This window comes from Chlorocebus sabaeus, chromosome 10, assembly GCF_047675955.1.
Source record: "Chlorocebus sabaeus isolate Y175 chromosome 10, mChlSab1.0.hap1, whole genome shotgun sequence".
Classification (NCBI taxonomy): domain Eukaryota; kingdom Metazoa; phylum Chordata; class Mammalia; order Primates; family Cercopithecidae; genus Chlorocebus; species Chlorocebus sabaeus.
The window spans coordinates 84703793-84731557 of NC_132913.1; the positions used below are offsets into that span (position 1 = coordinate 84703793).

At 42.3% G+C, this 27765-nt stretch overlaps 2 protein-coding genes across 5 annotated transcripts in view; one reads left to right on the forward strand and one right to left on the reverse strand.

Annotated features, from left to right (window-relative positions):
* Positions 1-443: 443 nt before the first annotated feature.
* Positions 444-14532, reverse strand: HSPD1 (heat shock protein family D (Hsp60) member 1). Of its 3 annotated transcripts, none has more exons than XM_038001809.2 (12): positions 14463-14532; positions 13155-13330; positions 11615-11867; positions 9476-9558; positions 8527-8622; positions 8052-8145; positions 7216-7384; positions 4388-4487; positions 3206-3451; positions 2167-2341; positions 1707-1885; positions 444-1061 (listed from the first exon to the last, which is right to left on the reverse strand). In XM_038001809.2, exons 2-12 carry the CDS (start codon positions 13326-13328, stop codon positions 909-911), a joined length of 1722 nt encoding a protein of 573 aa, XP_037857737.1. In that variant the 5' UTR covers positions 13329-13330; positions 14463-14532; the 3' UTR covers positions 444-908. The 3 variants fall into 3 exon arrangements, with proteins under 3 accessions (XP_037857737.1, XP_007963934.2, XP_037857736.1); XM_007965743.3 differs by lacking the exon at positions 14463-14532 and adding an exon at positions 14246-14421; XM_038001808.2 differs by lacking the exon at positions 14463-14532 and adding an exon at positions 13617-14234.
* A 61-nt stretch (positions 14533-14593) lies between these two features.
* The window catches only part of MOB4 (MOB family member 4, phocein), a 54732-nt gene continuing 41560 nt past the window's right edge, over positions 14594-27765 (forward strand). The window contains exons 1-4 of one of the 2 annotated variants that reach the window (XM_007965748.3): positions 14594-14905; positions 15506-15670; positions 17420-17509; positions 17589-17818. In XM_007965748.3, the coding sequence (XP_007963939.1) occupies positions 14903-14905; positions 15506-15670; positions 17420-17509; positions 17589-17639 (309 nt within the window). In that variant the 5' untranslated portion in view covers positions 14594-14902 and the 3' untranslated portion in view covers positions 17640-17818. Of the gene's footprint in view, positions 14906-15505; positions 15671-17419; positions 17510-17588; positions 17819-27765 lie in introns of those variants that run through there. The other variant, XM_007965749.3, reaches the window with a different exon arrangement.

Sequence of the window (27765 nt, forward strand, 5' to 3'; positions counted from 1 at the left end):
CGTTGTGCTATCAAATAGATCTTTTTTTTGTACCCCAAACACAATCAAATTACCAAAGCCAAAGGTATTCTAGGTATAGGATTTCAAGTGACTCTTTCACATGACGATGGACTTTATTTTTCCCCTCTACTTCTGTCCAAGGACAGGACAGCAGAAATATTTGCCTCAATGCCTTGCTTGCAGCAGCAGCCCAAAGGCCACGCTGAGGTGGAGTTCCTTCCAACCTCCCAGATTTTACAGCTCCAAGAGAGCTGTAAAATCCTTGCACAGGGGAAAATAGAAACTGTCTTTTCCCATTATCAATGGAATAATGTAGTTCAGTCTACAACAAAGAGAAACATGAAAATATCATAGGTAGGATGTTTTATACACATGCCAGTCTGCCCTTTCAACTGGCTTTCATTTTTCAGTATCTTCTAATCATGGAAAGGCTAACACAATTATTAACTTTAAACAAATTTTTATTACACAAAGGTTGTCACATAATTGGATATTTCTCTACTTTGTACACAATTATTCTCACTCTCCACAGAAAGGCTGCTTAACTTCTCATCTGGTGGTGGCAAGCACTAAAATCCTGATTTTAACAGAATAGTAGTAAAAATGCCTCAGTGATTTAAGTTGAAAGCAGTACATTGGTACATGGCTCTTGTACCCATTATCAGGAATGTACAAATGTTTTTTATTCAAAAATACAAAATAAATTATCTGTAGGCATGGACAATGACAGCAGTAAACCATTATATACTTTGTCAACTGAAACCAGTAACTGATGGTTATAGTGATTTTCAGCCAGCCTTTTTCTTCATTTTCTCCAACTGACTTCTCTGAAGTTATTGGTGAGGAACACTGCTTTGGGCTTCCTGTCACAGTTCATTAATAAAGGTAAAGCACTACTAGTCTAGCAGTTAGAACATGCCACCTCCCATACCACCTCCCATTCCACCCATTGCACCCATTCCAGGGTCCTTCTCTTCTTTAGGAATTTCTGTGACGACAACTTCTGCTGTAGTTAACAGAGAGGCCACACCAGCAGCATCCAATAAAGCAGTTCTCACAACCTAGAAAAAAATTTAATTAAACATTAGTTTTCCCTTAGTAAAATATGAGCAAGACTTACTGAAAATTTCTGTCTGGGCATGGTGGCTCACCCCTGTAATCCCAGCACTTTGGGAGGCCGAGGTAGGTAGATGAGGTTAGGAGTTCAAGACCAGCCTGGCCAACACGGTAAGACCCCATCTCTACTAAAAATACAAAAATTAGCCAGGCATGGTGGCGCATGCCTATAATCCCAGCTACTCAGGAGGCTGAGGCAGGAGAATCGCTTGAACCCAGGAGGTGGAGGTTGCTGTGAGCCGAGATCGTGCCATTGCACTCCAGCCTGGGCAACAAGAACAAAACCCTGTTCTGGGTATCTTGGAAAGTATTCTTACTGCCAGGCAGGAACAGGGTGTTCCAGATCCATCCTGATTTTTTCCTGCCTCCAGGCGTGGACTCAACTGCTACTCAAGGAATCCCCCTTCCTTTTAGTGGAGTATTAAATATCTAGGTGCTGGAGATGTACATGAGAATTGTCGATGGGCACAAGTGCTACTGCTGTTGCTACTGCTATTAGACTATTTTTCTGGTGACCAAAGATTTGGGATGTGGGGATATTAACAAAATGAACAACAAAAGAATTTTTAGAAAGTGTTCAAACTATTTACCTTTGTTGGGTCAATAATTCCTTTTTCCACCATATTCACAAAATCTCCAGCCATAGCATCATAACCAACTTCTGAGGAACTCTGCATAATTTTCTCAACTATCAAAGATCCTTCAACACCTGCATTCTTAGCAATGGTCATTGCTGGAATTTTGAGTGTTCTTTTAATAATTTCTATACCTACAAAGAAATTTCAGCAAAATTTTAATACTTTCATTTATAAATATTATAACACATTTATAATTTGTGAGGATATTGATGTAGGGAAATCCCAATCCTACTACAGGTCAAATAATTTCCTCTGAAAAAGATGTGATGCATGTTTAGCTCTGGCATTAGCATTATTCTACTTCTGTTATTCAGGAAATGGCTGTGCTATTCCATTTAGGGGACTGCAACATTATTATTCTAACAGAAACACTAAAATCAGGCCACAAACTCATATAAAGGTAACTTTTTACCAATTTTTTGATCTTCATTAGCTGGAGTCAATGAGTCCAAGGCTGGAATGCATCGAAGCAGGGCACAACCCCCTCCCAAAACAATGCCTTCTTCAACAGCAGCTCTTGTAGCATTAAGTGCATCTGTAACTCTGTCTTTCTTTTCATTCACTTCAACATCACTTGTCCCACCAACCTAAAGATGAAAGAATTCCAGTTAGTATGGCCTCTTCATTCAAGATGCTAATTGCCAAGTCATTTAAAAGCAGTTTACTTAAAAAGCAATCCTGGGGTGGGCATGGTAGCTCACACCTGTAATCCTAGCACTTTGGGAGGCTGAGGTGAGTGGATCACTTGAGGTCAGGAGTTTGAGACCAGCCTGGCCAACATGTGAAACCCTGTCTCCACTAAAAATACAGAATTAGCCAGGCATGGTGGCGAGCACCTGTAATCCCAGCTACTCGGGAGGCTGAGGCAGGAGGTTTGCTTGAACCCAGGAGGCGGAAGTTGCAGCGAGCCAAGATCGCACCACTGCATCCCAGCCTAGGTGACGGAGGGCTTAAAACAAAATAAGGCCGGGCGCGGTGGCTCAAGCCTGTAATCCCAGCACTTTGGGAGGCCGAGATGGGCGGATTATGAGGTCAGGAGATCGAGACCATCCTGGCTAACACAGTGAAACCCCGTCTCTACTAAAAAAATTACAAAAAAACTAGCCAGGCAAGGTGGCGGGCGCCTGTAGTCCCAGCTACTCAGGAGGCTGAGGCAGGAGAATGGTGTAAACCCGGGAGGCGGAGCTTGCAGTGAGCCGAGATCCAGCCACTGCACTCCAGCCTGAGCGACACAGCGAGACTCCGTCTCAAAAAAAAAAAAAAAAAAAAAAAAAAAAAACCAAACAAACAAAAAAGAAAACAAAAAAAAAACCCCATAAAACAAAACAAAATTCCACTATTAATTCCTCAAATATTTGTTTAGTTCCATGGTACTACTGGGGAATACTACAGAAGAACAATCATTCTTGGACTCAGAACCCAAAAAACTTATTCATAATAATGAATCTTACCTTCAGCACAGCTACTCCATCTGAAAGTTTTGCCAGCCGTTCATTCAGTTTTTCCTTTTCATATTCACTAGTTGTGACATCTAACTGCTCAATGATTTCTTGAATACGTTTTTCAATTTTAACCTTGTCACCTTTTCCTTTTAAGAGCATGGCATCGTCTTTGGTCACAATGACCTCTCCAACTTTTCCTAAGTCATGAGGCTGAATGTCTTCAACATTTATGGTCATCGCCTCTTCTCCAAACACCTACAAAATGAGTTAAACGTAAACCAGCTGTAGGTTACAGTTTCTACCATTATACCAAGTTTATTAATATACCATGCAAGAGAATCATCTTGAAATACTCTCTTTGAAATGAGAGACTGTAAGATCACTGTTAGTCCAGAACAAGACTTGAGTACAGTCTTCCATTGCATTTCCAACTTCTCAATTCTCCCAACTCTGGTAATTATTATTAGCCTTACTTGAGAAAAAAACATCCAAGGTCACACTTACTGGTAGAGCCAGGACAAGACCATAGGCCTTGACTCTCAAGTCCTACATCATTTGTGGCACACACTTTTATCTTTCAAAACTGGAAACAGATCCCAGGACTTTGGGAGGCAGAGGCAGGCATATTGCTTGAGTACAGGAGTTTGAGAAGCCTAGGCAACATAGTGAGACCCACCATTACTAAAAGTAAAAAAATTAGCTGGGCATGGTACTGCACCTGTAGCCCCAGCTACTTGGGAGGCTGAGACAGGAGGATTGCTTGAACCCGGGAGGCGCAGGTTGCAGTGAGCCAAGATTGTGCCACTGCATTCCAGCCTGGGTGACAGATCAAGACACCCTGTCTCAAAAAAAAAAAAAAAAAAAAAAAAAAATAGGAAACTCCACAGATTTAGTCAATAAGAATAGTCAAGACAGATCAAGACACCCTGTCTCCAAAAAAAAAAAAAAAACATAAAGGGAAACCCCTTATTCAGTCAATAAGATTTAGTGAATATAGAATAGTCAATAAGCCCATTCTTAGGCCAGACTCGTGGCCTCGTGGCTAATTAAAGGGAATTTAATCCAACCCCTACCTTCCGAAGAGCCAACAGAAACAGCTGTAGTATCTAATTGTGAAAAATGTTTAACTATCTATACATTTCAGACAAGTATAAACATTCAGCAAACCATTATCACATTTATTTTACTTACTGTACCACCAGTAGCAATAGCCATATCTTTAAGCTGGTTCTTTCTATTGTCACCAAACCCTGGAGCCTTGACTGCCACAACCTGAAGACCAACCTTTAGCCTGTTAAGAATAGTTGACAGTAAGATTTAAATGAAATAAAAATGCCTCTGTTTAAACTCCCCTCAAGCTCTGTTACTACTTAGATTACTTAGGACTCCCTAAGTAATCTGGTTTGGTTTTTGCTTTTTTTTTTTTTTTTTTTTTTTTTTTTTGCTTCCTAGCAACTTTTGATCAAATTAAGACAGGAAAGATGTGAGACAGTTAAGGCTATTTTCTATTAATCTATACTTGTTCATATCTGTTTATCTTCTTAATAAACTGTTGGCCTGGCCGGGCGTGGTGGCTCACGAGGTCAGGAATTCGAGACCAGCCTGGCCAAGATGGTGAAACCCCGTCTCTACTAAAAATACAAATATCAGCCAAATGTGGTAGCAGGCACCTGTAATCCCCACTACTCGGGAGGCTGAGCAGCAAAAATCACATCACAATAAGTTATAGGATATAGTGATAACTATTATGAATGGTAGAAAAATAATTACTAAATATTACATTTGAGGGTCATTTAATAAACATCTACTCCATAGATTGTATTAATGCTGAGTTTTGAATGAGCAATGTTCTGAATTCACTTCTTTTATAAATGTTATACAAAAAGCGGACAGTATTGTTAAGCTCACCTGAAATTTCTGCCAGGTAAATGAATACTTAGAATGTGCAATCAAATGTCCATTTGAGAACAGATTGTGAAACAGAAGGAATGTTCAAACTTCAAGACAGCTGATCTATTTTATTAAGGACCCAAATAAAAATTAGAGGAATAAGCTATATGCTATGTAAACTGGATATCCCAGTTTTCAACTAGCAGTTAAATGGCCTAATGAAAACTCCGTAGACTTGTTTTTTTCTGGCCTCAAGTCTTCAAGTCTTTTTTTTTTTTTTTTTTTTTGAGACAGTCTTGCTCTGTCGCCCAGGCTGGAGTGCAGTGGCAGTGGTGAGATCTCGGCTCACTGCAAGTTCTGCCTCCCAGGTTTACGCCATTCTCCTGCCTCAGCCTCCCGAGTAGCTGGGACTACAGGTGCCTGCCACCACGCTCAGCTAATTTTTTTTTGTATTTTTACTAGAGATGGGATTTCACAATGTTAGCCAGGATGGTCTCCATCTCCTGACCTCATGATCCACCTGCCTCAGCCTCCCAAAGTGCTGAGATTACAGGCATGAATCACCGCTCCTGGCCAAGTCTTTTCTTAATCCCTCCAAAAAAGCAAATCCAAGCTAAGAAAAACGTTCCAGGATAAGGCAGCTCATTAGAGCTTTTGGGTCAGATCAACACATGTAATGTCTAAAACATACCTCCTAATTTGTGCGTTTCTACTATAACGAAATGGAAAGAAAAGTCTTGCTTCTGACATACTACAATTCTCAGATAAGGAAGAACAAACATTTTAATAATGCCCTTAGAATTAAAAGATCAGCCAAGTGTGCTTGTGCAAGTGTGTAGTCCCAGCTACTTGGGAGCCTGAGGCAGGAGGATTGCTTGACACCAAGAGTTCAAGGCTTCTGTGAGCTATGATCATGCCACAGCAGCCCAGCCTGGGTGACAGAGTCTGTCTCTCAAAATAAATAATAAATAAATAATAATAAATAATAAATAATTCAATGGTGAAATACACTTACATCTCAGTTATTTATTTAGAGACAAAGTCTCACTTTGTTGCCCAGGCTGGAGTGCAGTGGCACAATCTCGGAACACTGCAACTTCTGCCTCCTGGATTCAAGCGATTCTCCTGCCTCAGCCTCTGAGTAGCCGGGATTACAGGCGTGCACCGCCAAGCTCTGCTAATTTTTTTATTTTTAGTAGATATGGGGTTTCACTACGTTGGCCAGGCTGGTCTCGAACTCCTGATCTCAGGTGATCCACCTGTGCCTCCCCAAGTGCTGGGATTATAGATGTGAGCCACTGTGCCTGGCCCATTTGAATTATTTGGAATGTTAGTTGTTTACTTCCCTGTTCTATGCAAAATAATATTCTGAAAATATACATATTTTTAACCAGAAAAACCTTTAAAAAAAAAAAAAAAAAGATTCACACTTGAACCCAGGAGGCTTGAGCCAAGATTGAGCCACTGCACTCCAGCCTAGGAGGCAGACTGAGACTCTGTCTCCAAAAAAAAAAAAAAAAAAATTACAAGCTGGGAGCAGTGGCTCACACCTGTAATTCCCAGCACTTTGGAAGGCTAAAGCAGGCAGATCACGGGTCAGGAGTTTGAGACCAGCCTGGTCAATATGGTGAAACCCTGTCTCTACTAAAAATACAAAAATTAGTCAGGTGTGGTGGCACATGCCTGTAGTCCCAGCTGCTCGGGAGGCTGAGGCAGAAGAATTGCTTGAACCCAGGAGATGGAGATTGTAGTGAGCCACGATTATGCCACTACACTCTCGCCTGGGCCATGGAGTGAGACTCCATCTCAAAAAAAAAAAAAAAATACAAGATCCAGTCATGTACCTTCAAAACAACTGTAAACACTTGCAAAATATAGAAAGGTACCAATGAGCTAAATCAGTCTGTTCTAAGTGACAGCTGGGCAAAATAGTAAAGAATTTGGGGTCCCTTTCAAAAACAGAACCATAAGGATACATAGAGCACACCTGATTTACACAATGACAATTCTAGATACAAACACAACTGGATCAAATGTGGAGGTACACATGATGGAGACTGCGAATAGAAATAGAAATAATTCTGTCTTTGACCCAGAAATATAAATCATCAAATACCACTGCCTATTACCTATTCAAGACGAGTGTACTTAGAGCTTCTCCATCAACGTCTTCAGCGATTATGACCAAAGGCTTACGGTGAGCATTGGCAATTTCAAGAGCAGGTACAATGGACTGGACACTAGAAATTTTCTTTTCACTCAGCAGAACATAGGCATCCTGGAATTCACATTTCTGACCTGTAAAAATAATGAAGATTTCAAAAATATACAAAAAATGACTGCAATGTATTTAAGTGAAAAGCTAAACCAAGGTTCCAATACATTTTAAAATTGATCAGTGAGTTTGTTTTCCTCCTTCATGTCTAATATGCATTAACTTTTGGAATATACACATTTATTTTTTAGAGTATGACACCAACTAATACCTATAGTTTGACACACATTAGGAAAGTATATTTTAAACATTTCAGGAGGCCAAAGCAGGCAGATGACTTGAGGCCAGGCGTCCAAACCAGCTTGGTCAACATGGCTAAACCCTGTCTCTATTAAAAATACAAAAATTAGCCAGGCATGGTACTCCATACCTGTAATCCCAGCACTTTGGAAGGCCAAGGCGGGTGGATCACCTGAGGTCAGGAGTTAAGAGACCAGCCTGGCCAACTTGGTGAAACCCCATCTCTACTAAAAATACAAAAATCAGGTTGGCATGGTGGCGTGTGCCTGTAATCCCAGCTGCTCGGGAGACTGAGGCAGGAGAATCACTTGAACCCAGGAGGCGGAGGTTGCAGTGAGCAATGCGCCACTGCATCTCGCCACTGCACTCCAGCCTGGGCCACAGAAAATGAGACTCTGCCTAAAATAATAAAAAATAATAATTATTATTCAGTTATTGATTTGTTCTTACCTTTTGATGTATTAATAAAGTATGGAGAAATATAGCCTCGATCAAACTTCATGCCTTCGATAATTTCTAATTCATCATTCAGTGTTTTTCCATCCTATGAAATGTCAAAGAATTAGGTATATTGATTTCATTGTAAACAAAACATGGAATTACAGGCCAGATTAATAAAAACAGACCCCTCTGGCCATAAGAGATGTAGGGTGGAGTATGAAAAAGCCCAGGACATCCAATTGCACTTCTGCAAAAAATTCCAAAAAGTGCTTATTTGAATAATCATTTAAGTTAAGATGGATTCATTTCATGGAGTAAAGACGAATTCACATAAAACACAGTACTTTATTCTATACATGTGCTGAGACTACATATGAAGGAATAAAAAAGCACTGTTTTTAAAACACAGAATTTTTCTATTTGGAAAATTCAGTTTTGATCATCAGATAACTCAAACTATCTTTAAAAATACAAACACACTTGCCTTTACTGTGATGACACCCTTTCTTCCAACCTTTTTCATTGCATCAGAGATGATATTGCCAATTTCTTTGTCTCCATTTGCAGAAATCGTAGCAACCTGAAATAATCAAGTTACTCTTCAATAAAAGGTAAGGGTGGTGTCCTTAGTCAGTTCCCTTACCTTTTCCTAGTAACTTCCAAATTGATACTTCCATTCAGGGGAGAGAAGGGGAACTTACATTATGGTAGTTTTCATATAACACTGGTTCTTTGCTCTTTTCTGATTCATTATTTGACTACATTGTTTTGAAGAATATGATATATAAAACTATTCTTGTAACAAAAAGTTTAAAAATGCTGACTTCATTACAAACTGACAAAATTTATGCACCTTTGACAATGGCTAAGAACACTTTCACAACATACAAATCCATTTTACAGCCATGTAGAACTAAAATGACAACCACACGGCCGGGCGCGGTGGCTCAAGCCTGTAATCCCAGCACTTTGGGAGGCCGAGACGGGCGGATCACAAGGTCAGGAGATTGAGACCATCCTGGCTAACACGGTGAAACCCCGTCTCTACTAAAAATACAAAAAATTAGCCAAGCGCGGTGGCGGGCGCCTGTAGTCCCTGCTACTCGGGAGGCTGAGGCAGGAGAATGGCATAAACCCAGGAGGCAGAGCTTGCAGTGAGCTGAGATCTGGCCACTGTACTCCAGCCTGGGTGAGAGTGAGACTCCGTCTCAAAAATAAAAAAATAAAAAAATAAAATGACAACCACATGCAGAACTAAATGACAACCATTATGGTCACTATTCTTTTCAAAGGTTTTAGCAGTAAGAAACAATGATTCTAATATTGATGATTGCATAGTACTGTTATTCTGACATTGGTGTGATCAAGGAAAAAAAAAATTACACATGCCATTAAATTTTTTTAAAAACACATATAACATGTTAAGTCCTTACCTGTGCAATTTCTTCAGGGGTGGTCACAGGTTTAGACTGCTTTTTAAGTTCAGCAATTACAGCATCAACAGCTAACATCACACCTAGTTCAACAATATGTCATTACAATGTTTATTTCTCTCATGGCTTCTAAGTCAAGTAGAAATCTTGAGATTTGTTACAAATATTTTAATGCCTTAAATTTATTTTTATTATTTTTTTTGAGACAGGGCCTTGTTCTGTCGCCCAGGCTGGAGTGCAGTAGCACAGATCACAGCTCACTGAAGCCCTGACACCCTGGGCTCAAGGGAGCAGCTGAGACCACAGGCTCAAGCCAACATGCTCAGCTCGTTTTATTTTTGTAGACAAAGTCTCGCTATGTTGCCAAAGCTGGTCTTGAACTCCTGGGCTCAAGTGATCCTCCCACCTCAGCTTCCCATGTAGCTGGGATTATAGGCATGTACCTATGCTTGGTCTTTAGTGCCTTAATATTAAATTTACACACAGCTTCTGAGACAGTGCTTCTTAATAACACAGAGTTGCATGGCATGTACTTAAACAGTAACTTTAGGTTCACACAGTAAATAAAATCTCACAATGCCAAAATTTTGAAAATAGGACTAAAACAAGGTAGATGTGTATAGTTTCAAGAGTCTCACCACTGAACTCATCCTATGCAAATTATTCCTAACTCAATCATGCTGCCTGTTTTCAGTAGGGTCCCCAACACTTCTCATGTCCATTAGATGATGCAAAAAAGGACCAAAATGGTTAACACTCCCTTATTTTCAACAAGAAGTATAGTTCTTAAGTGATAGGAATCTGTTGTGACTATGCCTCTGCACGTGTCAATTATCTGAAAACCCCTCAATTTAGTATGTATTATGAACTAACAAAATATTTTTGTTTTACATCACTCTTAACAGTCCTATTTTGCTCAACTGGGAGTAGTGCTAGCTCTCTTGTTGTTTGAGAAATGTTACTTCAAAAAAAATCCAATGCAAGGTGTTGGGAAGTCCTCTTCATAACCTTAATACTTGTTAGTGATTTACAGTAAAATTGCTTTTAGTGAAGTGTAGTCACTTGGTCCATAAACATTGAAATATATGAGGTAATGATACATTAGTATGCCAATTCTGACAAAAAATTATCAATAGCTCCCCCACCTTCACTCACAAGAGGGTTCCTGGTTTCAACCCTAACATATCCTGGATATACACAGCAATTCTGCTGATAGGAAAACCAAGTCTTAGCACACAGCTAATAAATGACAAAGATGGGACTAGAATTTAAGTCTACACTGCCATGAAGTTCATGCTGAGAAGCAAATCTGTTAATTAAGTTGCACTCTAGTTACAAGCACTAACAAAACACAAACCAATAACACGGTGTGTGCTATTAAGAAAAAATTAATGGGCCGGGCGCGGTGGCTCATGCCTGTAATCCCAGCACTTTGGGAGGCCGAGGCAGGCAGATCACAAGGTCAGGAGATCGAGACCATCCTGGCTAACACGGTGAAACCCCATCTCTACTAAAAAATAAAGAAAATTAGCCAGGCATGGTGGTGGGCACCTGTAGTCCCAGCTACTCAGGAGGCTGAGGCAGAAGAATGGCGTGAACCTGGGAGGCGGAGCTTGCAGTAAGCCTGGCACGACACAGTACTCCAGCCTGGGGGACAGAGCGAGACTGTCTCAAAAAAATAAAAAAAAATAAACTGAGGAAAACACTACTTTCTGACATTCTGAATGATCCAGTGTATTCAGTCTTACTTTCTACAAAACTAAACTAAAAATTAGCCAGGAATGGTGGTGAGTGCCTGTAGTAGTCCCAGCTACTTGGAGGCTGAAGCAGGAGGATTGCTTGAGTCCAGGAGTTCCAGTGCAGTCCAGCCTAGGCTACAGAGCAAGACCCTGTCTCTAAAAACAAAAGAAACCAACTAAGTAAAACATCAAAATTACCTAACAGTCCCTACCCACCATACAGCCAGGCATTCAATCACTACTTGCTAAAGGAAAACCCAGTTTAAGATTTCTCCAGGCCAAGAGGAATGAGAGAAGGATCAATTTCCTAAAGTAACAGACACTCTCCTTAGCTCCAAGGAATCAATGCCTTAAAGCACACTGAAGTTTAGAACACTGTAGTGACAATAGACATTCCTACCTCTCCTGATTTCCACGGGATTAGCACCTTTGCTAATCTTCTCGAAGCCTTCCTTGGCTATAGAACGTGCCAGTACAGTAGCAGTGGTAGTGCCATCCCCAGCCTCTTCATTTGTGTTATTGGCAACATCTTGAACAAGTTTAGCTCCAATGTTTTTATATTTATCCTTCAAGTCAATTGACTTTGCAACAGTCACACCATCTTTTGTTACTTTGGGACTTCCCCAGCTCTGCTCAATAATCACTGTTCTTCCCTAGAAGAAAAAAAATGTAACAGGATCACACATACCCTAAGGATTACTTATATTTTAAAAAATGAGCAGTCTTCATAATAAAGCAACTACTTCAAAGTCTCCACATAAGTTGTGTCATTTTTATCAGTCTTGCAGCATGAATCTCAAGGGCAAGTTTATCGACATTCTTTGTCTACAGACAAAACGACCTGTTTCTCTGCCAAGAGCATAATTTTGAACTAAGTAATTTAGAAGATTAAAATACTAGGGACTAAAATTTGTCATCTTACAAAATGAACAAGAACACAAGACAAAGAATAAAACAATCTTCCTATCACTTATACCTAAGTTTTAGTTAGTGCCTGATATCTTTTAAAGCAATGTGACTTGTTTTAAAATTCGTTTAAAATATTAACCATCAAGGCAAGTAGTGTGCTCTTCCAAGTTCACTCAACATAAGACTTCAACCATGGCAGTTATTGGCCATCCTTTGGATTTGAACTAAAGCTGCTACTTTCTATTCGTGAGGTGTGCAAATGTGTTTTATGCAGTTGTTTGGATCACTTGATATCTGAACTGTCTTTAAACTGAAATGAAGCACCACTTGACTGCACACCACCTTCAAAGCCCCCCCAAAATATTACCCCTATTAAATGAGACTTATTTTAAATATGCTTCGGAACAAGAGAACAGCAGAAAACCAATGGGTAAAACTAGCATCTTGGTGTGGAGGAGAGAATGGGAAGCTACTGTATAATGAGTACAAAATTACAATTTTCCCATATAAAAAGTTTTGGAGATGGATGGTGGTGATGACTGCACAACATAAATGTAATTAATGTCCCCATGTCCCCAAAGTGCACACTTAATGGTAATTTTATGTTGTGTACATTTTACAATAAACCAAAAAAAAAAAAATTTAGCACCTACAAGCACATACCTGAGGGATTATGGAAGATAAGTTAAACGCTTCTCTCTACACTTGGCATGAACTACTCAGAAAGGATCCAAATTTTAACTTAGGCAAGCAAAATTCTACCTCGAGTTTAAGAATCCATCTTGAGCTATGTTACTACCCGATTACATCACACATTGAACAAACTAGTTTCGAAAATCTGGCTGAAGCGGTTTAAGCTTTAAGATCATGTCTAAGAAAAAAAAAAGTTAACCAATACTTCAGAATTCTTACATGTAAACTGAGTTCTCAAAAATGGATACGAAAGTACTGTTCAATAGTTCAGTGCGACTATTTGTGAGCAAAATGCTATTAATACTACCATAATTATAATAAAATAAAAATACTGATACCTTTGGCCCCATTGTAACGGCCACAGCATCGGCTAAAAGGTCTACACCTTGAAGCATTAAGGCTCGGGCATCTGCACCAAATTTTACATCTTTGGCATAAGCCCGAGTGAGATGAGGAGCCAGTACTCTGGACACCGGTCTCATCTGGCGAAAGACTGTGGGTAACCGAAGCATTTCTGGGGATGGAAGCAAATAGATAATCAGTACTACCACCTATGCTGCGCTGCAGCACAAACATGCGCACCTGTGCAACACAGCAAGCAACGCGAGATGGTGAGCCTGGCTGACCTCTGCCAGCCACTACACCTGAATGACGGAAGGCGCCGCAGCTTCGGAACATCAGCCACTAGCGCAAGCTAAAGAGCCGCCCCGGCGCCTGACCTATAGCACTAGCACAAAGCACATGCAGCTCCTTCCCCACGGCCACCTATCCCTGCCGCCAAAAACGAGTTAATCTTTCACCGCGAAAACGGCCTTGTGGGCAGACCCACTCCAACTGTGGCCCCTGAGAAACCAAGTCAGCCGGAGAGAGGCAAGTTACAAATCCCAGTGACCAGGGAAGTTGAAAGTATTCCTGACGGTGCAAAAAGCAGCTCAGCAAAGTATCTCCACGGATCCACCCAAGGCTACTGTATCAGAGCAGCCAGCAAGGCCGCGATGCTGGGGGCGGCGGCCCGGCCCACTCGGCGCGGGCCCACGTGTCCTTCTTTCCGAACGCCCCCAGCAAGGTCAAGAGTGAAGGCGCGGTATCCCAGCTGCCTGCGGGGGAAAAAAGCGGTTCCCTCGCGTACACCACCCTCCCCGGTTCCCTGAAGTCGACCAGGCGCGGGTTGCACCAGCGGGCCGAAGTGGCTACAATCCCCCAAATTCAATCCCCGTGAGTTGTCCCTCCTGCGCCCAGCCGAGGTCCAGGATCCGCGTCGCACGTGATGGAACCCGCATGGACCCGGGAGGCCTGGACCCGTGGGCCTGGGCCTGCGGTGCGATACTCCAGGTTGTCGTCGCCCGCATCCTCCAGCAGGACCGCAGAGGAAGAAGGCCCACTTGGGGGTCGCAGGCGCCGGGGAAGGCGGCGTGGGAAGGCCGCATACCTGCGGGGCGGCGGCGGGGCGTGCGCGCGGCGAGACAAGTCGTCGGCGGCGAGTGAGGGACAGAGTGCAGGGCGCACACGGCAATGAGCCCGTGTCCCCTCCCTCCGCCTCTCCCCCCGCCCCAGGGCACCACGTGTGCAGGCAGCTCCCACCCCCTTCCCGTCAGCCGGGCCCCTGCAATCTGCACACCCTGCGCGCGAGCCCCGCCCCTCCCTACCCGCGCAGGGTGTGCTAGCGCGCTCAGCCCTCTCCCGCCAGCTTAGGCTAGTTCCCGGGCCGCGCTCAGTTCCAGAACTTTCCGGAAAGTGCCGCGCTCCCTACGGGTCAAGGGTAAAATCGCGTCATTTCCGGGAGGGGACGCAGGGGTAGTTCTTTCACCTCGGCTGGGCGCCTAGAAAAGCCTAGAAACAGCTCCTCTTTTCTTCCGCCTCCGAGTCTTCGCGTCAGCGGCCTGCGCAGGGCCCTGGGGGCGAATCGCGGCGCTCGTCCGGGCGACCGCCCTTTCTCGCGGGGAGGGGCGAGGGGGCTAGCGGCGGGGGTTGGGGCGAGCGCGCCTGCGCCCTGGGCGGTTTTTTCACGTGTCGTCAGGGCTGCACCGCGAGTCTCTCCTTGCGGCGCTACACTACAGCAGAGTACGAGTCTGAGGCGGAGGGAGTCATGGTGAGTCCCGCGTGGCACCGAAGCCTGCAGGCCCGGGCCTGTCTGAGGCGTACGGGGATCACTGACGTCCCTCTTTTGCTGGGCTAGGCGGGAGGGATTGGTGGCCACTCAGTGACCAGCGCCCGCCGGCACCTTGGAGCGGCAAGGCCTGCCCGACCCTTTTCTCCTCCGGGGGCTCTTTGCACGCGCGTGTGCTGCGGGTGTGTAAGGCAGGGGGCGGGAACCCGGATGCAAGCGCAGCGTCCCACCTGCTCTGCAGGGCCTTTGTGGATGTGTAATATCTTGGGTAAAAAGCATGGTGCCAGGCAGGGAGATTGACCCAGCGTTTCTTGAAAATTTCTGGAAAACCCTGAAGAAGGAAAACATTTGACCTTGGAATAAACCAAGGTTGACCTTAAAGCTGGTCTGGTTGCTCACCAGAGGGAATTAAACTTGGAATATTGGTTAGTACATTCAAATGCGTTTCCTTAACGAATAAGCTGAGGTTTGGTGTTAACTTTCGAAGCCAAAACGTGTTGAGATCTATACAACACGGTGGCGTTGCCTGTTGATAATATGATTACATTTAGTTTTTGTTTCAAAACTTTTCTCTTCCTACAGGCGGGACAAGCGTTTAGAAAGTTTCTTCCACTCTTTGACCGAGTATTGGTTGAAAGGAGTGCTGCTGAAACTGTAACCAAAGGAGGCATTATGCTTCCAGAAAAATCTCAAGGAAAAGTATTGCAAGCAACAGTAGTCGCTGTTGGATCGGGTTCTAAAGGAAAGGTAAATGGGGGCTGCGGTGGAACTATTTTTTATATAGTGTGCAGTGGAGGGAAAAGGAGTAATTCTGGAGTATTAAAAGTCTCCTATTAGGTAGAATTTATGTCATGTCCAAGATCATTAACTGCTTTGGTTCTAATCTGTTTCTTAAAGGGAAATGACTAATATAAAGTTGCTTATTTTATATGACCAATGCTATGATGTTTATTTTATATGATAGTTTCGGGTATTAAAAATTGTCTTCAATAGGCCGGGCGCTGTGGCTCACGCCTGTAATCCCAACACTTTGGGAGGCCGAAGTGGGCGGATCACAAGGTCAGGAGTTCAAGGCCAGCCTGACCAACATGGTGAAACCCTGTCTCTACTAAAGATAGAAAAATTAGCCGGGTGTGTTGGCATCTGCCTGTAATCCCAACTACTGGGGAGGCTGAGGCAGGAGAATCATTTGAACCCTGGAGGCGGAGGTTGCAGGGAGCCGAGATCCCACCACTGCATTCCAGCCTGGGCGACAGGGCAAGACTCCGTCTCAAAAAGAAAAACGCCTTCAATAGCAATTTGGTAGCCTAGTATGATCAGTGTTTGCCTTACATTCTAAATTTTTAATAAGAGGCTATGCATGGTGACTCACACCTATAATCCTTGCATTTTGGGAGGCCAAAGCAAGAGGATCATTTGAGCTCAGGAGTTCGAAACCAGTCTGGGCAACATAGTGAGACCTAGTATCTATAAATAAATAAATAAAGACAAAAGATGTGCTTCAAGGTAAAATGAGGGGGCATTTAAGAATTGAGAGGAATCTTGGACTATTCGTTTAATCCCTAACACATTGACATTGCCCTAATCTTAACCAGTTGGGGCCTTAGTTGGTGTACCTATCCGAGGAACAGGTTGGTCAGTCTTGTCCAACCTGCAGCCCAGGACAGCTTTGAATGCCGCCTAACACAAATCCCTAAACTTTCTTAAAACATATTTCTTTTGCAAGTTTTTTAAATCTCTTTAGCTACTGTTAATGTTAGTGTACTTTATGTGTGGCCCAACACAATTCTTCCACTGTGGCCCAGGGAAGCCGAAAGATTGGACACCTCTGTTTTAGATGTTCCTCAGTTAACTACTTAGGCCTTAGGCTTCTAAAGATGTCAGCCAAAATACACAGTAAATGCCTAAATACCGTTGGGGCCAAATTATGTTAGCTGCATTGTTCCAGTTGCTTCTGAGGAGGAAAGCTGTATTGAGGAGCTGTCATGGAGTTAGGAAGGAATAGGAAGACTTTGGGGAGTGGACACTTAGCTGCAGTCCCTTTCCCCAAATCTGTACTTTGGAGGGAACAAAACAATATTACATTTTTGTATGTTGAAGGAAAAGATGACCATTTGTATATGGCATTTTCTGGGTGCTGGCTACTGTTGCAGGTTTATTTCATATAGTTGATAAGTTACGTTAATATTTAACAGTTACAAAGTTAGGTTTAGTTAACTAAAGTTAGCTTTTCCAGAATATTTTCTTGAACTTTTATATTGGAGTCAGGTTTTAGTTTAAGCGACTGTGTATTATTTCAAAAGTGTAACTACAGTGGTATTTTTGAGTGAAGATCTGCAATTCTAGTATGAATCGTATCACTTAGCCACCAAGTGTATTTTTAATATAATTGAATTTGAGTGAGTGTGTTTCATTAGTTGTAGTGATTTAAAAAGTTAACTGTTTATGTTGGGTGAACTAGATATGTTTGCTAATAAACATCCTTCCTTTTTTAAGGGTGGAGAGATTCAACCGGTTAGCGTGAAAGTTGGAGATAAAGTTCTTCTGCCAGAGTATGGAGGCACCAAAGTAGTTCTAGATGACAAGGTGTGTAAACTTAACAATTCTAAAAAGAAGTCAAATATTTGCGATTAGTTGTCTTAACTAACGGTTTATTCACTTGCAGGATTATTTCCTATTTAGAGATGGTGACATTCTTGGAAAGTACCTAGACTGAAATAAATCACTACTGAAATGGCATCAACATGAAGCTGCCCATTCCACTGAAGTCTGAAATCTTTCATCATGTAAATAATTTCCATATTTCTCTTTTATAATAAACTAATGACATCCAGTGTCTCCAAAATTATTTCCTTGTGCTGATATAAACATTTCCAAATAAAAATATGTAAATGAGTGATTAGTCTTTAGTTATTTTAAGATGGTTTTAGGGTTTTCTAGTTTATGCTCTTTTCTGTTTTTCAAGTAACCTGCAGAGAATTTTGGGAAACCAGATTTTCTAGGTAGGTGCATTTTCATACTGAATTTAGCTTTATTAATACATGATTGATACTGATACCAAGCCATGGATTTACTTTTTTTTTTTTCCCCCCAAGATGGAGTCTCACTCTGTCACCCAGGCTGGAGTGCAGTGGTTCGATCTTGGTTCACTGCAATCTCCACCTCCTGGGTTCAAGTGATTCTCCTCCCTCAGCCTCCCGAGTACCTGGGATTACAGGCATGTGCCACCATGCCCAGCTAATTTTTGTATTTTTGGTAGAGACAGGTTTTGCCATGTTGCCCAGGCTGGTCCCGGACTCCCAAAGTACTGGGGTTATAAGCTTGAGCCACCACTGCAACGTTTAGATTCCAAATATAACAAGCTAATGAGTTACAGGTCTTAAGGTGTTCCATAATTTGTGTATACAGGTTTTCATTACTACAATTTATGTAAATACAAAGTATTTTTTGCATGGTTTAACATACTGAATTCCCAGGTACACAAGTACCATGTAAATTGAGGGAATAATTATACTTTCCTTTTTTTTTTCTTGTCTTTTTTTTTTTTTTTTTTTTTTTTTGAGACAGTCTCACTTTGTCACCCAGGCTGGAGTGCAGTGGCACTATCATGGCTCACTGTGGCCTCCACCTTCCTCCCAGCTCAGGTGATCCAACCGCCTCCGCCTCCTTGAGTGACTGGGACTACAGGCATGCACGACCATGCCCTATTAATTTTTGTATCTTTTGTAGAAATGGGGTTTTGCCATGTTGTCCAGGCTAGTCTCGAACCTTCTGGACTCAAGCAATACGCCTGCCTTGGCCTCCCAGATTGCTGGGATCCCAGGCCTGAGTGAGCCACCACACCTGGCAGCCTTTTTTTTTTTTTTTTTTTTTTAAGAACTTTTAAGAGTTGGTCAGTATTTTGGAAAATCAACTTCTGTACATTAAAGTTAGGACATTGCCTTATTATTTTTTAATGGTGGTGGGTTATATTTATGCTTTTCTATTTGACACTAGTTTGTCAGGGCTGGAAAACAGCCACATGCTCACCTAGTCAGTATGACCTCAATGCAGTTGAGGTGGGAAACAGGAAGACTTCAGTGTAGTTTCTAACCTGATACTGGCATCTAATACTAGGAATATGATGTCCTGTGAAGTTACCGTAAGACAACGTCCTTGGGGGATTGAAGGGGTGGCCTGCCCCTCCACACCTGTGGGTGTTTCTCGTAAGGTGGAACGAGAGACTTGAGAAAAGAAATAAGACACACAGACAAAGTATAGAGAAAGAAAAGCGGGGGCCCAGGGGACCGGCGCTCAGCTTACAGAGGACCCACGCCGGCACCGGTCTCTCAGTTCCCTTAGTATTTATTGATAATTATCTTTACCATCTTAAAGACAGGGGAGTGGCAGGACAATAGGATCAAAGAAAAAGAGGAAATCGGCAGTAAGACATATGAACAAAAATCTCTGTGACATGAATAAGTTTAAAGGAAAATGTTGTGCCTTGAGATGCATATGCAAACATCTCCATAAACCATTTAGTAGCATTGTTTCAGTCTATCACATGGGGAGAAACCTTAGACAACACCTAGCTTTCTTAGGCAGAGGTCCCCGCGACCTTTGGCCGTGTACGTGTCCTTGGGTAGTTGAAATTAAGAGAATGGTGATGACTTTTACCCAGCAAGCTGCCTTCAGGCACTTGTTTAACAAAAACACATCCTGCACAGCCCAAAATCCATTCAACCTTGAGTCACCGCAGCACATGTCTCTTGCAAGGACAAGGTTGGGGGTAGGGTCACAGATGAACAGTATCTCAAATACAGAACAAAATGGAGTCTCTTATGTCTACTTCTTTCTATATAGACACAGTAACAGGCTGATCTCTCTTTCTTTTCCCCACAGGGGATGATTGTCCTTGGCGGCCAGCAGCAATGACAAAGCAGTGAGCGCACCAGGGTCAGCCCACTCAGCTGTGGTACATTTTTCTGGTGGCTCAGCTGTAATCCATAGTTTCACCCCAATTAACTTCCCAGCTACATTGCGTCTTTTAAGCTTTGTTTTGTAAACATTGAAAAGAATGGTGCTGAGAAGCTCTCCATGATTACCTGAGCCTCAGTGACCACCATCTTCACCTGAAGCTGCTCAGCATCCAGTGACCAAGTATCTAAGGCCACTTAGCAATAGTGGAGGTGCTCTGGCATCCTCCTAGTGTTTTTTATGTCTTATTATTATATTTTTTTGAGATGGATTCTTGCTTTGTCACCCAGGCTAGAGTGCAGTGGCGCGATCTCCACTCACTGCAAGCTCCACTTCCTGGGTTCACACCATTCTGCCTCAGCCTCCTGTGTAGCTGGGACTACAGGCGCCCGCCACCACACCTGGCTCATTTTTTTAAAATGTATTTTTAGTAGAGACGGGGTTTCACCGTGTTAGCCAGGATGGTCTCGATCTCCTGACCTCGTGATCCGCCCGTCTCGGCCTCCCAAAGTGCTGGGATTACAAGCGTGAGCCACCACGCCCGGCCTTTATGTCTTATTTTAGGAGACGGAGTCTCTCTCTGTTGCCCAGGCTGGAGTGCAGTGGCATCATCTCACTGCAATTTCCGCCTCCCAGGTTCAAGCAATTCTCGTGCCTCAGCTTCCCAAGTCGCCGGGCTACAGGCGCCTGCCACCACGCCCTGCTAATTTTTTGTATTTTTAGTAGAGACAGGTTTCACCGTGTTAGGATGGTCTCCATCTCTTGACTCATGATCCACCCGCCTCGGCCTTCCAAAGTGCTGGGATTACAGGCATGAGCCACCGCGCCTGGCTCATTTCATTTTTAAAAACTTAACACTACTACATAATTTGGTAAAAAAAAAAAAAAAAACAAAAACCCAAGACAAGTAATTGCAGCTACTTGAACGGCTGAGGCGGGAGAATGGCTTGAACCTGGGAGGCAGAGGTTGTAGTGAGCAAAGATTGTACCACTGCACTCCAACCTGGGTGACATAGTGAGACTGTTTTGAAAAAAGAGTGTATATATATATGAATATATATATGATATACATACATATATATGTGGTATACATATATGTGTGTGTATATATATATGATAGCTAACATTGGCTGAGTGCCTTCTCTCCAGGGTGAGCACTGTGTGATTGAATAGCTAACAGGAGCATTTTCTAGGTGCTGGCTACTGTTGAAGGTGCTTATCATGTATTAATTGGTTTAATCTTTCAACCACCTTGTGAGATAGGTACTGTTCTCATCTTGCAGATGAGAAAGCTAAGGCACAGAAGGGGTTAATAACCAAGGTTGCTCAGTGGTAAGTGGCAAAGCCAGGATTCAGACACAGTCCACTTCCAGACTCTTTAAAACTTGATCCTTTATAGCCTTTGCTACTTTGTTAATTCTAAGCATTTAATACACATTCCAATTAATTCTGGTGATACCCACTGTGGTATGGGGAATGGGTAGTACCAAATGATGTATGGCACTTAAGTGCCTAGTATGCTATGTGTTGAATTTAACAAAACTGAGTCACAGCAGAGGATAAATAGCTTGATGTAGCTGTAGCAGCTAGGGAGAAGACTTCAGATTCAAACCCAATAATGCTACACTAAAATGGTTGGGTGCGGTGGCTTGTGCTCGTAATTCCAGCACTTTGGGAGGCCGAGGTGGGCAGATCTCTTGAGGAGATCGAGACAGCCTGGGCAATATGGCAAAACCCTGTCTGTACAAAAAATACAAAAAGCTACTCGAGGGGCTGAGGTGGGGAGGTTAAGGCTGTGGTGAGCCGAGATTGTGCCACCACACTGCAAGCTGGGTGACAGAATGAGACCCTGTCTTTAAAAAAAAAAAGAATCATACACTAGAATTGATTACCAACCCTTAAGCTTAATAGCTACCAGCTGTCTTAGTAATCAAACTTATTTTCGAGGTTTAATTCTCCATAAATTAGTCTGATAATGTCTTCTAAAAGTTGTGTCCCGTATTGATTTTGAGAGGAATTAAAATTTAAACTTTTAAATGTCATGGAATAATGATCTCAACTTTTGATCATCTTCCCATCTGTAAAGTAGTAGGTACTTCCACTATATGTATATTTACGTTTATGCACCTGTTACTGCCTTTGGTATACTAAAGCTTACTTTTTGTCAAACTTAGATACTGCAATTATGCCTAAAAGTTATTTCTTATATTGTCTAAGTGGATTATCAATTTCACACTCTGCTCACGCACAGCTAGATAATATGCTTTGCGCATCATAACCTTGGGAGCACAGATTTTTCTGTATTACCAATGAGAAACCTTGACTCAAGAGATGAAAAAATCGTTCCAAGGCCATGGGGCTAATATATTGTAGAGTAAGGAATCTGTTCAAAGGCTATGACTTTCCCATTATTCTCCAACGCTATTTTCCTAAGACCCAAACAAATTAGTTTTGATTTGATATATGAGGTAATAGTTCACAAAGCTTGGTTCATCCTTGCAATTGCCATGTAAACTTAAAATTTCAGGGCCTTATCCAAACCTACTAAATCAGAAGGATAAGATAATTTTTGAACCACAGAAGCAGTCCTACTGTGATGCCTGCCTAGCAGAATTGCTAAAGAAATAATTTTTTTTCTTTTTTTTTTGAGACAGAGCCTTAGTCTGTCTGTCCGGCTGAAGTGCAGTTGTGTGATTATAGCTCACTGCAGCCTCCAACTCCTGGGCTCAAGCAATCCTCCCACTTCAGCCTCCAGAGTAGCTGGAAGTACAGGCCTGTGTCAATGGTGGGTAATTTTTTTTTTTTTTTGGACAAGGTCTTCCTCTAGTGCTCAAGCTGGAGCACAGTGGCGCTATCACTGCAGCCTTGACCTCCCAGGTTCAATTGATTCTCCCACCTCAGCCTCTCAAGTAACTGGGACTACACATGCATGTCACCATGCCCGGCTAATTTTTGTTTTTGTTTGTTTGTTTTTTGAGACAGAGTCTCACTCTGTCGCCTGGGCTGGAGTGCAGTGGTGTGATCTCGGCTCACTGCAACATCTGCCTCCCAGGTTCAAGTGATTCTACTGCCTCAGCCTCCTGAGTAGCTGGGATTATAGACACCTGCCACTGCGCCCAGCTGATTTTTGTATTTTTAGTAGAGATGGGTTTTCACCATGTTGGCCAGACTGGTCTTGAACTCTTGACCTCAGGTGATCTACCTTCCTTGGCCTCCCAAAGTGCTGGGATTACTGGTGTGAGCAACTGCACCTGGCCAATTTTTGTATTTTTTTGTAGAGACCAGGTTTCACTATATTGCCCAGACTGGTCTCAAATTCCTGGGGTCAAGTGATCCTCCCACCTTGGCCTCCCAAAGTGCTGGAATCACAGGTGCATAATTTATTTTTTAGTGAATGGTGTATGTATCTGACTTTATTTTTTTAGAGATGGTGTCTCACTGTGCTCTCCAGGCTGGTCTTGCTCTCCTGAGCTCAAGCAATCTTCCTGCCTCAGCCTCCAGAGACTACTTTATTTTTTTAATCAATGAGTAGCTTGTTGTCACAAGTTTACTTACTGGATTATCCATTCTTCTCCCTGCACACCACCCCCCACCTCCCTTCTCTCTATGCCCAGAAATCAGAGATGTTGCCTTTATCACACACAAAATTTCTATATATGCCTACTCCTGGGCTTAATAATTTGTTCCATTGACCTCCCTATTCCATCACATTGCTTTCAATGTAAATAGTTTTATATTTAAGTTTGACATCTGATAAGGCAAGTCCTCCCTGTACCTACTCACCTGGCTGAAAGTATGTTCTTTGTTCCTATATGAGCTGCCAGCTTGTTCTTCAGTGTGATACCAAGTCATGCTTCCTCCAACAAGTTAATTACTGTTTTCACTGCACCCACACAAAAATGGAGTTTTGAACTTCTGACTTATTTGTGTGAAGAGTATTTAAATATAGTTTTTCTTTTTTTCTTTTCTTTTTTTTTTCTTTTCTAGAAGGAGTTTCGCTCTTGTTGCCCAGGCTGGAGTGCAATTGGCACAATCTCGACTCACTGCAACCTCCGCCTCCAGGGTTCAAGCGATTCTCCTGCTTCAGCCTCTTGAGTAGCTGGGATTACAGGCATGTGCCACCACACTCGGCTAATTTTTTTTTTATTTTTAGTAGAGATGGGGTGTCACCATGTTGGTCAGGCTGGTCTTGAACCCTGACCTCAAGTGATCCACCTCCCTCGGCCTCCCAAAGTGCTGGGATTATAGGCATGAGCCACCGCACCCAGCTTATTTTCCTTTACTCTCAAGCAACCTCTATCAGAGAGCCCAATCAAACCTAGCTTTTGTCCTGGTTGCTTACATACTAGTTCTGTTACATTTGACAAATTACCTAACCCCTCTTAGCTTATGAATAAACTGCAAAACAAGGGCATTAGATTTGCCTCTTAACGTTTTGAGTCAAGCCTATTTGTTTTGGTTAAACTTTTATTTATTTAAAAATAAATAATATGTTCATGTAAAAATTTAAAATTATGTATCCTGAAAAGAATGCTCTCTATCCTTGTCCCCCAGCCACCCAGTTCCATCCTTGGAAGTAACTAGTATAACTTTTTATATTCTTCCTTTCAGGTGTTTTATGTATATATACATATATGTAAATGTGTATGTATAGATGTACATATCTTATGTATATGAAATATATATTCATTTTTTCTTTTTAAAAAAATAACATTCCATACATACCATTTGACACCTTGCTTTTTTACATTAACAATTGGTCTCTGGGATTAATCTATATATAAAGATATTTTAAAACTGTATAATGTTCAATTATATGGATAAGCCATAATTTATTTCAGGATGCCCCCCAGCCATGATAGATATTTAAGTTATTCTAGTCTTTTTCTATTAGAAACACTTCTGCAATGAATAAATGTATGTGTAACTAAATACATTTGAATTTGTACTAAATACATTTGTACATTTGAACAAGCATATCTGTAAGACAAATTCCTAGGTACAGAACTGCTATGTCAAAGGGTCTGTGAATTTTAATCATACATGTGCACATATACAGACATGTACAGACATATACAGTCCTTCACTGAAGTCCCATCAGTTTTATTTATTTATTTATTTTTGTCAGAGTTTCACTCTTATTGCCCAGGCTGGAGTGCAGTGGCACGATCTTGGCTCACTGCAACCTCCACCTCCTGGGTTCAAGCGATTCTCTTATCTCAGCCTCCAGAGTAGCTGGGATTACAGGTGCCCGCCACCACACCTGGCTAATTTTGTATTTTTAGTAGAGATGAGATTTCACCATGTTGACCAGGCTGGTCTCAAACTCCTGATCTCAGGTGATCCACCCACCTTGAGAGTGCTGGGATTACAGGCGTGAGCCACTGCGCCCAGCCAAAAGGTCCATCAATTAACAGTCCTACTAACGGCCAGGCATGGTGGCTCACACCTGTAATCCCAGCACTTTGGGAGGCCGAGGTGGGCGGATCACGAGGTCAGGAAATCGAGACCAACCTGGCTAACACAGTGAAACCCGTCTCTACTAAAAAAAAAAAAAAAAAAAAAAAAATACAAAAAATAAACCAGGTGTGGTGGCAGGTGCCTGTAGTCCCAGCTACTTTGGAGGCTGAGGCAGGAGAATGGCGTGAACCCAGGAGGCGGAGCTTGCAATTACCAGAGATTGCGCCACTGCACTCCAGCCTGGGCGATACAGTGGGACTCCGTCTCAAAAAAACAGTCCTACTAGCAATGTATTTTTTTTTCTTCTTTCTATAATGCAGGATGTTATAAAGTTCTTATTTCGCCAATCTGATAATTTTACTCTTTATCATGATGAATGAGGATGAGCATTGTATGTGTTTAAGACTTTTTTTTTGAGACACGGTCTTGTCTGTCGCCCAGGCTAGAGTGCAGTGGCACCATTACGGCTCACTACAGCCTTGACGTCCTGGGCTCAGGTGATCCTCTCACCTCAGCCTACCAAGCAGCCGGGACTACAGATGCATGCTACTATGCCCATCTAATTTTTGTAGAGAGAGGGTTTTGCCATGTTGCTCAGGCTGGTCTTGAACTTCTGGACTCAAGCGATCTGCCCACCTCAGCCTCTCAAAGTGCTGAGATTACAGGCACGAGCCACCTTGCTTACCCTTGTTAACTGGTTATTCCTATTCACTTAATATCTTCTGCCTATTTTTTGACTAAGTGCTTGATCTTTTATGACTTTTATTTATTAAAGAAATTAGTTCTTTGTGGTTTTTCTTCCTTCTAGTTTGTCATTTGAGTTTTGATTTTGTTTATGCCTTGCGCTTGTAGAAAGTCAGTTTGGTGTATTTGAATTATTAAATGTTTTTCTTTATGGCTTCTGGGTATGATATTAAACTCTGAAAAGTCTTCTCCAAAACTTGAAGTTTCTTCCACGGTTTCTTTAGGTATTTTTATAGTTTGGGTTTTTCTTTAAAAAAAAAAAATTTTTTTTTGATTTTGGCTCCATCTGTAGATTTTCCTGTTAAAAGATGTAAGAAATGGTTAAAATTCCCCTATCCTCTTATAGATTAAGCCTAATTCTTTAAGACACTTAAAATTTCGCTTGCAAAATGCCCTTTCAGAGGCTGGGCGCAGTGGCTCACGCCTGTAATCCCAGCACTTTGGGAGGCCGAGGTGGGTGGATCATGATGTCAGGAGATCGAGACCATCCTGGCTAACATGGTGAAACACCGTGTCTACTAAAAATACAAAAAGTTAGCTGGGTGCGGTGGCAGGTGCCTGTAGTCCCAGCTACTTGGGAGGCTGAGGCAGGAGAATGGCGTGAATCTGGGAGACGCAGCTTACAGTGAGCCAAGATTGAGCCACTGCACTCCAGCCTGGGCAACAGAGCGAGACTCCGTATCAAAAAAAACCAAAAAAACAAAAAACAAAAAAAACAAAAGAATGCCCTTTCAGTCTCATTTAGCCTGAAGACATGACTTGGAAAAACATGAATGGTTATTTACTTACTTGAATGTCAGTTCAAAAGGCTAGTTTATTATAGTATTTTTATTTTTATTTATTTTTATTTTTATTTATTTATTTTAATTACACTTTAAGTTCTACGGTATTATAGTATTTTTAAGTCACTCATTTTCTGAATATGTGCTAGGCACTGTTCTAAGCACTGGATATACAGGGATGAATAAGATGGGGGAAGCACACCAGAAACAACTAAATAAATAGCATGATTTTAGATACACATTAGTGTTATCAAGAAAATAAAGACAGGCTAGGCACAGTGGCTCACACCTGTAATCCCAGCACTTTGGGAGGCTGAAGTGAGGATCACTTGAGCCTAGGAGGTCAAGGCTGTAGTGAGTGGTGATCATGCCACTACACTCCAGCCTGGGCAAGAGCACAAGACACTGTCTCAAGGGGGAAGAAAAAGGATAAAGCCCAGTGTCTCACACCTGTAATACCAGCATTTTGAGAGGCCAAGGCAGGAGGATCCTTTGAGGCCAGGCGTTTGAGACCAGCCTGGGCAACAAAGTGAGACGATCTCTTAAAAAAAAAAAAAAAAAAAAAAAAGGGCCGGGTGTGGTGGCTCATGCCTGTAATCCCAACACTTGGGAGGCTAAGGCAGACGGATCACGAGGTCAGGAAATCGAGACCATCCTGGCCAACGTGGTGAAACCCCGTCTCTACTAAAATACAAAAAATCAGTCTGGCGTAGTGGTGCACGCCTGTATTCCCAGCTACTTGGGAGGCTGAGGCAGGGCAATCGCTTGAACCCAGGAGGCGGAGGTTGCAGTGAGCCGAGATCACGCCACTGCACTTCAGCCTGGTGATAGAGTGAGACTCCGTCTCAAGAAAACAAAACAAAACAAAACAAAAACAGAGAGAGAATAATGTTCAAATAA